The 11769-nt window shown below is 35.8% G+C and overlaps 1 protein-coding gene across 1 annotated transcript; it reads left to right on the top strand.

Moving 5' to 3' along the window:
• The first annotated feature begins 365 nt into the window (after window positions 1-365).
• On the top strand, window positions 366-10671 carry LOC132627254 (DEAD-box ATP-dependent RNA helicase 10-like). The gene is made up of 14 exons (XM_060342501.1): window positions 366-540; window positions 1386-1571; window positions 3070-3193; window positions 3277-3346; window positions 3547-3609; window positions 6442-6516; window positions 7292-7411; window positions 7952-7993; window positions 8075-8149; window positions 8937-9083; window positions 9187-9324; window positions 9489-9600; window positions 9722-9810; window positions 10376-10671. Exons 2-14 carry the CDS (start codon window positions 1436-1438, stop codon window positions 10496-10498), a joined length of 1314 nt encoding a protein of 437 aa, XP_060198484.1. The 5' UTR covers window positions 366-540; window positions 1386-1435; the 3' UTR covers window positions 10499-10671.
• Window positions 10672-11769: the final 1098 nt, after the last annotated feature.

Here is an 11769-nt window from a genome sequence, read left to right as displayed (position 1 = left end):
AAAAGTTTTGATTGTGATAAAAGTTGAGAGAGATTCGTAAGCTGTTATGGAATGCGTGAAATATGATTGATTTAATTTAACTTACCATTTAAAAAGAAAAAGAAGAATCTGTTAAAAAAATATTGCCTATTTTTACTCAACTTGATTTTGCATTTCCGTATATTTCACTGTATTTCAAAAAATCTATTTCATAAATAGCTCCTGATTTCACTGGAACGTGTTTACTGTTTACTGTATTTTTCTATATTTCAAAAAAAATAAAAATACATATATTTTTAAAGAAAAGTAGCTACACTTGATAATTTTATATTTATATCTAATTAGAAGCCAATAAAAGATATTTAGACCGTAACTAAGTTTCACATATTTTAAACCCAAATTTGGACGCCTCGAGCTCTCGGAAAAATAACCCGCCTCCCCTGCTTTCATTCAATATCATACCCTAATCTTTTTTGTTGCTAATCCTATTGTTCCATTTAATTCCTTTGTAAAATTGTTTGCTTCACTGCTATTTACCAGCCTATTCAGACCTCTTGCCAGGTATCTACATTATGTCTTTTTATTTTTTATAACTTCACATTAGATTGTAAATGAATTGTCTGGTCATCATATGTGGCTTAGATAAAGGTGTAATAGTTACAAACTTTCTGAATTAACTAATACTATTAAGTAGCGTTTGCTTCAGAAGTGGAGTCACACACCTAAGTGTACATATTATGGCTTCTCAAATCATGTAAATATGCTAAATAAGTACAAATATAAGATATTGAACCCTCTAAATCAAATGGGCTGTGGCGGAATTTTAAGCTCGAACCCATAAAGTTCAAATTTTGGGTCTGCCTATGTGTGAAGTATATTTTATTTTCCTGATTAATGTGTTGCTTTGCTACTTTTAGTGATAATCTTATCAAGAGTTAAGTATTGAGAAGTTAAAAAGGGAAACATCTAGTTGTGAGCAGGGGCAGATTTAGAGGGTGTGGAGGGTGTTCATCCCTCGGCAAAAATAAAAATAAAAAAATACATTGTACGTATAGGGTAGATTTTCTGTGTTTATGTACATATGTTAACTTTTGAATACCTTGAACAAATGCAAAAGGTTAGCTCAAACGGTTATGGTATTCAAAATTATCTTTAGCGTCCTAGGTTCGATTCCCAGGGTCAACATGATTTTTTATATTTAGCTTTTGTTGTTTTTTCTGAACCCCTGAGTGAAAATCCTGGATCTAACCACTGGTTGGTTGTGATGTTTTGTTTACCTTTGGAAATAAAAAGGATATTTGAGATGGACTAGGATAAAAAGATAGAAATTGGGAGAAAAGTTACTGTTTATTCTTAACTCCCTCTTCATTAACTTAATTCAGTTATTGTTGCTTGTTGGTTTGAAGTTACTGTCTTAATAGAACCCACTGTGGTGAAATCTTGGATCCACGGCTAAATGGAAGAATCCAAAGAAGAAGTGAAGTCTTTCAAAGAATTAGGAGTTTGTGATCAATTGATTGAGGCTTGCGATAATTTGGGTTGGAAAACCCCTTCTAAGATTCAAGCTGAAACTCTGCCTCATGCATTTGAAGGTTTTTCAATCTTCCCTTCTTTATGTTTTTTTTTTTCCATCTTTGCCTTTGCTGCATATTCTACTTTTTCTTGCTTGTATTTTATTTATTTCTTCTTGTAAAAATGATATTTCGGGTGGATTTAAGCGGTATGCTAGTAACTCAAATAGGTTTAAGTTTCTAAGTTGATTATGCTAATGGGTTTTTAGGTCTGATTTTGGGTTGTGGGGTTGTGAAACTTCCACTATCCTATTTAGTTTTGCCCTTAGGATCGATATGTCTGAAGATGTGATTCTGTGGAAACCAATGCTTGACAAGTACAGGAAAAGATTAGTTTTATGAATAATAGAGAAGTGGAAAATAGAGAAGCAACATTTCATTGTAGAGCAAATTTATTGAGAGGGGTAATTAAGTGATGGCGTAAGTGGGGGTTCTAATGAAATTTCCTGTGTTTAGGGGGGAAGATAATTAGTTCTGGATGCAATGGTGGTGTAGGTTGGGCGAACTCAGATCAGATAAAAACAGCTTTATGATAATTACCTAAAGAGATGGTATTTGAAGCGATTCAGTGTAAGGGAATAGAAGATTTTGGAACGATAAATTCTTTAGGAACTTGCAAAGTTGGAATAGCAAGGGGAATGATAATTTGGATCTTCGTGTAAAAACTTTTATGAGTGCTAGCCGGTAACCATATGTCTCTACAATACAAAATTACTATCAATGCTAATTTACCACTAAGTTATAAAATATAATGTAGAGACATTTGAGGGAAACTTAAAGGACCACGCAAAACTCCATCAATCAAGTAATGTGGGTTCTGCCTTAAAAAATGCTTACTCAAAAGTAATGTGGGTTCTGCTAATAAACTAGTAAAGGGGAGAGTTTTTGGGCAGTGAACTGATTCCACATACTTTGAAGTGGAAAATTTGGAGGCGGGAGAGAGGGAGAGAGAGATCATTTAGCAGTGTAGAGTTCATTTCCGAAATTGCTGGCATCATACATTTTCTTATCTATCCTTGTACTTTGAAGCACTCAAAAGTATTCATAGCTGATTGGATGACTTTTGTATAAAACATTATTTGTATAGAGATCCTTTTTTATTATTTAAACCTTTTCTATATCATCCACTAAATTAAGGAATATAATGTTGCATTTGAGGGATTTAGTGGATCATGCAAAATTCAGTCAATCAAGTAATGTGGGTTTTTCTAATAAACTAGTAAGGAGAAGAGTTTTTGGCCAGTGATTCCACATTGTCTGAAGTTTTCAATTTGGGGGAGGGGTAAAGAGACCCTTTGTTATTGGTGACGTAGGGTTCATTTCCCAAATTGCTGGCATCATACATTTTCTTAAACTTTGAAGCACTCAAGTATTCCAGTTTTTATAGTTGATTGGAAGACTTCTTCCAAAGAACATGATTTGGATAGTGATCCTTTTTATCATTTAGACCTTTTGTATATCAATCTGTATTTGGTGATTTTTTTTTTCTTATAAACAATTTGTTTGGGTTTTCTTCCAGCCAAAGACTTAATTGGTCTGGCGCAAACGGGTTCTGGAAAGACTGGAGCTTTTGCAATTCCTATACTACAAGCTCTATTAGATTCTCCACATGCCTTTTTTGCCTGCGTTCTCTCTCCAACAAGGTCTCTTATTCTTCTGATTACTCGTTTTATTTGGAAAATTCTTTAATGATTTAAAGTCCAACTTTTTTCTTTGTGTGTTCCAGAGAGCTCGCGATTCAAATTGCTGAACAGTTTGAAGCTTTAGGATCCGGTATTGGAGTAAAATGTGCAGTGGTAAGCTTGACTAAGTCATATGGACATGCATGAACAATTCATTACCCCTTCAAATGTAATCCATAGGCTCGATAACTTGCTAGACGCATAACTGTTGGACAGGATAAAGTGTGTCACAATTGAAACAGTGTGGTATATGATGGTTGACACCTGACATTGGCATTCAGCTAGACATATTTTTGATTAAATGATTTTTGCAGCTGGTTGGAGGGATAGATCAAGTACAACAGAGCATTGCCCTTGGGAAACGGCCTCACATTATTGTAAGTACTGATATCCACTACCACATTTTTAAGTCTTTTGCTAAGGTGAAGCAAGTAGTAATGGAGCTACATAGGGTAAAATCTTTTCGCCAAAAGATACGTTATAAGGCAATTACTATATGAGGGGGAGTTGGTGGTGTAATGTTCTTATGGCAGTGCATGTTTAAGGGACTAGCAGAGCAGCAGCTGCTGTAATTATCTCTGATGCTGTTACTTGAGTATCTCTCTCTGCCTCGAATAAGCATGTCAGGTCACCGTAGACTTCATAAGTTTGTGATCTCTCCTTTTAACAATTTACGGGTCATGTGGACTTCCCCAGATGCATAAAAATATTCCAGGCTAGATGTCAAATAGTTACTTAGTTACCTTACCCAACTTTGATGCATTTTCTTATCAATTTTTTGTTAAATTTGTTGCCAATATTCTCCTAATCCTGCTATCAAGGCCTTTACTGAATGTTAGGTGCCTTTTCTTCTTAGATTATTAGATACTAAATGTGCTTATGTTTTAACTTTGGCAGAAGGGTCTAGGACCCCCCTGAACTTGTCGATTTTTATTCAGTGTACACCTAATCTTTACGTTAGCCTAATTACCCCCCTAAACTTGAAAATATGATAGGCACGACCCCCCTGGACGCTGACAACCCATGGAGGTGGTCAACACGCGCTGCCACATGGATTTTTTTGTCCATGTGGCATTTTTTAAAGGATAAAATATATATTTTTTACTTTTTAAGTTCAACAATTATTTGAATCATCTTTTTCGGGCCAAATCTGTAAAAAAAGAACTTGAAAATATTTTGACTATAATTTTTTTATTTGCCTAAAGATAATGATATTCTAATCAAGTTATTTTTATATATTTGGCCAGGAAAAGAAGAAATACACAGTAAGAAAAAATAATCATTCAATCTAAAAAAGAAATCAAATAAAATATTAACCAAATATTTTATGAATTTGACCCGAAAAAAATAATGCACAGCTGAAATAAATAGTACTTGCATGAAAAGAAAAATACACAATATTTTTGTAAAAAATACACCGTCTAAACTTCATTACTTTTGCTAAACCTTATTTTTATTTGAATAAAATAAATAGAATTTCAAGTTGAAACTTTCAACTAAGTTATTTAGATTTGGATCTGAAAAAAGAAAAAAAATACATAGCTAAAATAAATAATCATCATATCGAAAAAGAAAAAAACACAATTTGGATAAAATATGCAATGTATATTAAGAAAAACCAATAAGAAATACAATTGGATCAAATAAAATCATTATATTGATTATGTGGCAATTAATAGTTGAAAAATACCCCATTTGGAAGCTGATTTTTCGATTTTTCACCCATCCACGCACCTAAAAGAGAGTGTATCCACGCTCTTTGCCACATCGGCGTCTAGGGGGGTTCAGGCTATCATATTTTCAAGTTGAGGGGGGTAATTAGGCCAACGTAAAGTTTAGGTGTACACTGAATAAAAATCGACAAGTTCAGGGGGGTCCTAGACCCTTCTGCCTTTAACTTTCGCAAAATGCCATGGCTTATACAGAAGTCTTTGATGAATTATTAGTATCCAATCTCTTTTGTCAGAGGGACTTGATGGTTGTAAAAGGTAGATGATGAATCCTTTTATCATTCTAAGGAAACAAAGTTGGTGGACCATTGACCTGCCTTGAAGCATAGAAAATCTAGTTGGTTTTAAACGTTTTCATTCAGCACCATACCACCATCCTAGGATTGTAAGACCAATAACCTTTATTTGTTTTGAGAGGCTCCAAAAGAATCTATGCGAAAGGATCATGTTCTAGAAGTCTCTAGTGGAAGTAATAGGATTTCAAGTTATGATTTTTTTTTTGATAAGGTAAGGTAAGTAGGATATCAACTGTCAAGGCAGTGGAACTAACATAATATCAACTATAAAGTGTGATGAGATGGGCAACCACCCCTGAGAAGGTTTTCTAAACCCACCTGCCTATGAAGAACTTCTAGTCTATCGGTAAAGGATGTGGTGGTAACCCTGAAGCTTTATCTAGAATCGGACGTCCAGCTGTATAGGAAGACTCACCCTCCAAGGGTGGCGGTGGGAAGCCGGTTCAGCACTTAGACCAAGACAGCTACTCTTTCTCATCTAGGGAAGCAATCCTTCTCCTGGGATTGTGAGAACCTTGACTTGTTGACCCCTAAAGCAAATCACTCAATTTGGACTAGATACGACCGCGGACCTATTGTAATGAGTTCCAACAGTTTATCCTATGGAGATGAGAAGGCTTTTGGTGCAAACTCAACCTTTTCTTTTCAATCATGGAGGTGGCTTTGTCTTAGCGTCTCAAACTTCTGCCTTGTTTGCAAGTGGATAGTTTCTCTGGTGGACTATTTGGAGGGAAAAATCAGAGATGTTTTTTGAACTAAAAGGAGAATATTAACAAGTTGAAGTACAACAGTGAACAGCCTTCTTTCTTAGCTCTTTAGTTCAAGTTAAAAAATGTACATGATATTGATAATTTTACTAGATTTCTTCAACTAGCTCACATGCTTGTGCAGTCAGTGGCTATGTTTTTGTAAGTTCCTGATGTATCATTCTGCATCATCTTGATGCAACTTACCAATACAATTCCTTCTTACCTATTAAAGAAAACTATTAAGTGTACTCAGCCAATTCAGTCGCTGGCATATCTTTTAACATGCAGACATCTATTATGTTTCCTGGTCTGCAAAACGAGTTTAGCCTCCCATTTCAAGCTATTGTAGGTTGTTACGGATGTTATTTTAAGCCATACGCTTAATCTCTGACATTCTTAAATTTGAGTGCTCATTTGTGTGCTGTCTGATGTAGGTTGCAACACCTGGTCGCCTATTGGATCATCTTTCCAATACTAAAGGGTTTTCTCTTCGTACGATAAAGTTCTTGGTAAGTTTGTCCATTAAGTCTTATGCTGACAAATGCTCCAGAGATGTCCTCTTGTTTATGCACCTTTTTTTTCCTTTTCCTTTTGGATCAAAATCCAATAGTGCAAATGTTGATTCATTGCATTTGGTTGAAGGATATGTTATTATATCACTGTTGCACATTAAAAGTCATTAGCTGCATGTTCAAGGATGATTTTGAATGCTGGCTGGTCGTATTCGCTACGGCGTGCTCACTGTATATCTCTTGTCAGAGGCAAAGCCACTTGTCATTTTTTCCTGGCTCCAGTGGCTAATTTCATTGGTCTTTACTTTTTACCATCCAACATATTGAGGTGCAGAAAGCCTTTGACTACATTACTTGATATGATCGCCTGAATCTTGCTTGTCTCCATATTAGTTGGCAGTTAAATGTCTCTCCCCCACTATAGCATTTATGTGATGTGTTCAGAGAGGCATAATGGCTTCATCCCCTTAGGTGGCAACAATTGGACCAAGCAAGACATTAATTAATTCAAGCAATCTGTATCTAAAGATAATGACTTGTGGGATTTCACTGGGTATGCATCTAAAATAAAAAGCATTTCATTATATGCTATTCAAATGGTATTCAACAATGACTTGATTTAGCATGACATGGAATTCGATACAGATCTGATGTTCTTTGCGTGTATCATGATTTTAAATGTAAATATGTGTTCAACAGCGTATTAGTTTAGCTAGAATGCTAGATAAGAACAGACATGCATATTCTGAGCATGAATTTGTACATGCAACAGGTATTAGATGAGGCAGATAGGTTGCTAAATGAGGATTTTGAAAAGGCTCTTGATCAGATTTTGAATGCTATTCCTCGGGAACGAAGGACTTATCTGTTTTCTGCTACAATGACTAAAAAGGTTAGTTTTTCAAGTGGTTTATGAGAAAGCATTGTTCATTATAAACGTTCTATTCCACTAGATAATTTCTCTTCTAAATTTATTTTGAGAGAAAATCCCCTCTTTTAAGGCTGGATAGATATCTTTTCCCCAATACTTGGGGAGGAAAAGTGCTTTCATTAAATTTTCTTTTAATCTCCAAATATCTTGCTCATTTGGATATTTATATATGTGAAGAAGATACCAGAAAATGGAGGAGTTTTTTACCTGTTTTTCAATTTTTTCTCGTATTGGCATGCAGCTAATGCTCAGTTAACATTGTTATGGAAGTAGATGCACTTACTCTTTATATCATAGCACCAATATTATTTTTACATGAAATGGTCCGTGAGGTGGGATGTTGTGAATGACAAGTTAATTTGCTTCTGTTCTGCTTGGCTCTTTAAGGAATCAAATTCGTGCTTAATATTTTCTGCTATGCCACTCTTGATGAACCTTCCAAGGAGTGGACTTTTTGCGTGGAAAGACTGATTCTAAATAGATCTGTACATTGAACTATAGGTACGGAAACTTCAGAGGGCTTGTTTGAGAAATCCTGTTAAGGTACAACGATGTCAATTGTTACCATATAATTTGTAGGTGCTCAAAAGTATTTTGCATAACTTTGTTTATAATTTATTTCAGATTGAAGCTGCATCTAAATATTCCACAGTTGATACACTGAAGCAGCAGTATCGTTTTCTACCTGCTAAGTATAAGGTTAGTTCTTCAGAGACAAGATTCTATTTTAGGTTTGCTAGGAAACAAGCGACTAGCATTGTATCCAGCAATTGGCTTAATAATGAGGTTCCATGTAGGTAACATTTGTTTGATGACAATTGATGAGTTCTAAATTTTCTACTTAAGAGGCGGAGGTGTTCAGATAAAGTGTATTTTTACTACATAACATTATTTGTGTTGCTGTATTCTCATAATGATCATCATTATATGACTGAAGAATGTGTATTCAGTATTGACATTGTGAAACTACTAGAATAAGAAACATCACGTGGATAAAATAGGGGAGACATGATCATAATGAATGTGTTGCTTAGTGTTGCCAAGTAATAACTAGCACGAAGACTGCAGCATCTTCTTGATGCGTCTTCAATGGACCCTTTTTACTGGATCAAAAAAAATAACTAGCACAACGAGTCCCTCTTTACAAAGATTCATATTTTAGCTTTCCCATAAGTATTAATCATGAAAGTCTAAGTAGAATGTGAAGGGTTGCTCTCGTAGCAAGATGTAAAATAGTATTTTTAAAGGTCCTTAGTTGAAAATCCTTTGTTTTGGGATTAAAAATCTTCAGGAGGACTAGTTTAACTAGTGTCTGGTAATCGTGGGACGATTGCTAGAGACAGTATATGAGGAATAAACATAAACGACGCCCCTTAGTTGAGGGGCTAAGATGCAATTGCTTTGGTTTGATGAATTATGATTTCTGGTCCCACTTGAATTATCGAATTTGTAGTCTTGACTTTATTATTTTGACCATGGTCCACAGGACTGCTATCTTATCTATATTCTGACTGAGATGTCTGGTAGTACATCAATGGTTTTCACCCGTACATGTGATGCAACTCGTCTTCTAGCTTTGCTGCTTCGAAATCTTGGCTTGAGAGCCATACCTATTAGTGGTCAGATGACTCAGGTATACTCTTGAACTTCAAGCATATTTCAACAGGTTCACACTTTTCTCTTTGCTGGTTCTGTTTCAACCCACACAACAAAAAAATCATTTTTTACTTGGACAGGCAAAAAGGCTTGGAGCTCTAAACAAATTTAAGGCCGGAGAGTGCAATATCCTTATCTGCACTGATGTGGCCAGTCGAGGACTGGATATCCCATCTGTTGATATGGTTATCAACTATGATATTCCAACAAACTCAAAGGTGGATCTTTTTATTCTCCCTGCTTGTAAAGTTGTATGCTGTGTTTTCTGTTCATTGGGGTGGTCCTCGACTTATCTGTACTTCATACTCATCGTTTCAATCCAAATAATCTAATTTTGTTTTCTGATGCGATTTAAGCCCATCACTGTAATCATGACCTGCAGGATTATATACATAGAGTGGGAAGAACTGCACGAGCAGGACGTTCTGGGGTTGCCATATCATTAGTGAATCAGTATGAGTTGGAGTGGTATATACAGATAGAAAAGCTTATTGGTATGAAAATACAGAAATATTATATTTCGGATATTCTAGTATCTTTTTTCCCCTTGCCTCATGTTCTTCGTCTGTCGGCTGCGACATATTGTTTTCCAATCTAAAAATTGATAATCTTCAGGGAAGAAACTACCTGAGTATCCTGCAGAGGAAGAGGAGGTTTTGCTACTCTTGGAGCGTGTAACAGAAGCCAAGAGGATCTCCCTGATGGTAAATTTTGTCTCTTCAGTTTTTTTTTTTTTTTTTTTTGTTGTTGTTGTTGTTGTGTGTCTGGGTGGGTGGGGGGTTATCGGGCGTCAATATCTAGGTGGTCAACTTTGCATCATGGGTTAAGACTGTGTTATCAAATGAAATGAGCCCTAATTTTCATTATTAATTTACTTTATAGGACTGAATACTATAGTTGATTCTCCTCTTTCACCATTTTCAGTTAATGTCAGAGAGGTAATAATGTAGAGCTAGTGCGAGCATATTTTGATTTTTGAGTGTGTATTGGATGTAGAGCTGTTATTCGGAACATGCAACTCTTATGTGCATTTCTCATTTGAAGGTGATGTGTAATGTTGTTAGAGATGACATGTATACGACTTGCTCCATGAAATCTTATAATTGCTAATATTCCTGATGTTTGCATGCTGATGCATTATTATATTGGTTGGTTAGTACTTATGGAGGTGTTTTTTTGGCTAATACATTTTGTGTCCATGGTGATAAATTGCACAATTGAGTTATTACTTACTATTAGATAATTAATATCGAATCCATGTCAATGCAGAAAATCAAAGAAACTGGTGGGAAAAGGAAACACAGAGGTGGTGGAGATGATGGTGACGAGGAGGTTAATAGATACTTGGGAGTTAAGAACGGGAAGATATCAAAGAAGCCAAAGAGGAAATGAGAGTGAAATTTAGCAATGTTAATCCAATTTTGACTTCATTATTTCTTTTCTTAGTCCCTTTTGGGTTTGTAATTTGACATTTATACAATCCTTCTAACATGATTACGGCCATTGCCTCCTAATCCTAATATGTGCACTCTAAAATGAGTAAAAAGGTTATGATTGTTTAGCAATGTGGTCAGTCTAATTGCGCTCGACATGTAATCCGATCTCATTGAGATGTACGGCATGTTTGAATTATTTTAGGGAAAAGGGTCATATTTGCCCCTCTACTATGTGAAAAGGATCACATTTACCCTCCGTTATAGTATCGGTACAAATATACTCCGGACGTTATACAAGTGGTTGAAATATACCCCTCTTCCGTTAAGTTGTCCAAGGTGGACGTTTACTCCCACGTGGCATTGAAATTTTGTTGAGGTGGACACCACGTGGCATGCCACCTCACAGTCCCAACGTCTTTACACCCACCCTCTCCCCCCCACCACCCACACCACTTCTTCTTTCACCATTAACACCTCCTCCCCCTCCACCATTACTGTCACCATCAACACGATAACACCACCATAACTGAGCGGAGGTGGAGATGGTGTATAAAACTGAAAATGGTGGTGGTCACTTGCACATACTGTTGGGTATTTGGCTCTTGCATCTTAGGTTCTTTCCGTGATTCTTCTCTCTTAATTTTATTTGGCCATTTTGATTTGCCACCCAACTTAATGAATTTTTAAAAAAATTATTTCCCCTCAGTTGTAATTCTTTGTATCCCAAGACTATGTAATGTTGAATTTATGAACAAAAGATTATACTTTTAACCACCAAAAACTCTAAATTTTTGAAGCATCCTTCATTCCAGTGCAGTCAGCTTTCGTGTCAAATTTCAAAATGAGATTCTAATTAGTAAGAAAAAGAATATCAGAAATCCATAACGAATCATAACTAGAGATGAATCCTTGTTATTAGAACAAAGTTAATGATTATGTTCTCAATACGTCTGGGAAGGTTGAATTTTGTTTCATTTCTTGAAGGGCAAAACAACAAAATCAAATTTTGACGGTCTTGAGACCTCTATGATTTGTGCAACGTAAAATTGTACAGCTTCAACTAAAGTTGATTGATAATTCTTTTCAGAGAGAGTCGTGGCTGTGTGAAACAGTGAAAGTGAAGACGGTGAAAATGGTGATGGTGATGGTCATGGTGGTCTTGATGGTTACAATGGCGGTGGAGGGGGAGGAGGTGTTAATGGTGGAAGAGGAAGTGGTTGGCGTGGG

The sequence above is a fragment of the Lycium barbarum genome, chromosome 2 (genome assembly GCF_019175385.1).
Source record: "Lycium barbarum isolate Lr01 chromosome 2, ASM1917538v2, whole genome shotgun sequence".
NCBI classification, from domain to species: Eukaryota; Viridiplantae; Streptophyta; class Magnoliopsida; order Solanales; family Solanaceae; genus Lycium; species Lycium barbarum.
This window is presented reverse-complemented; position numbering and strand designations above follow the sequence as displayed.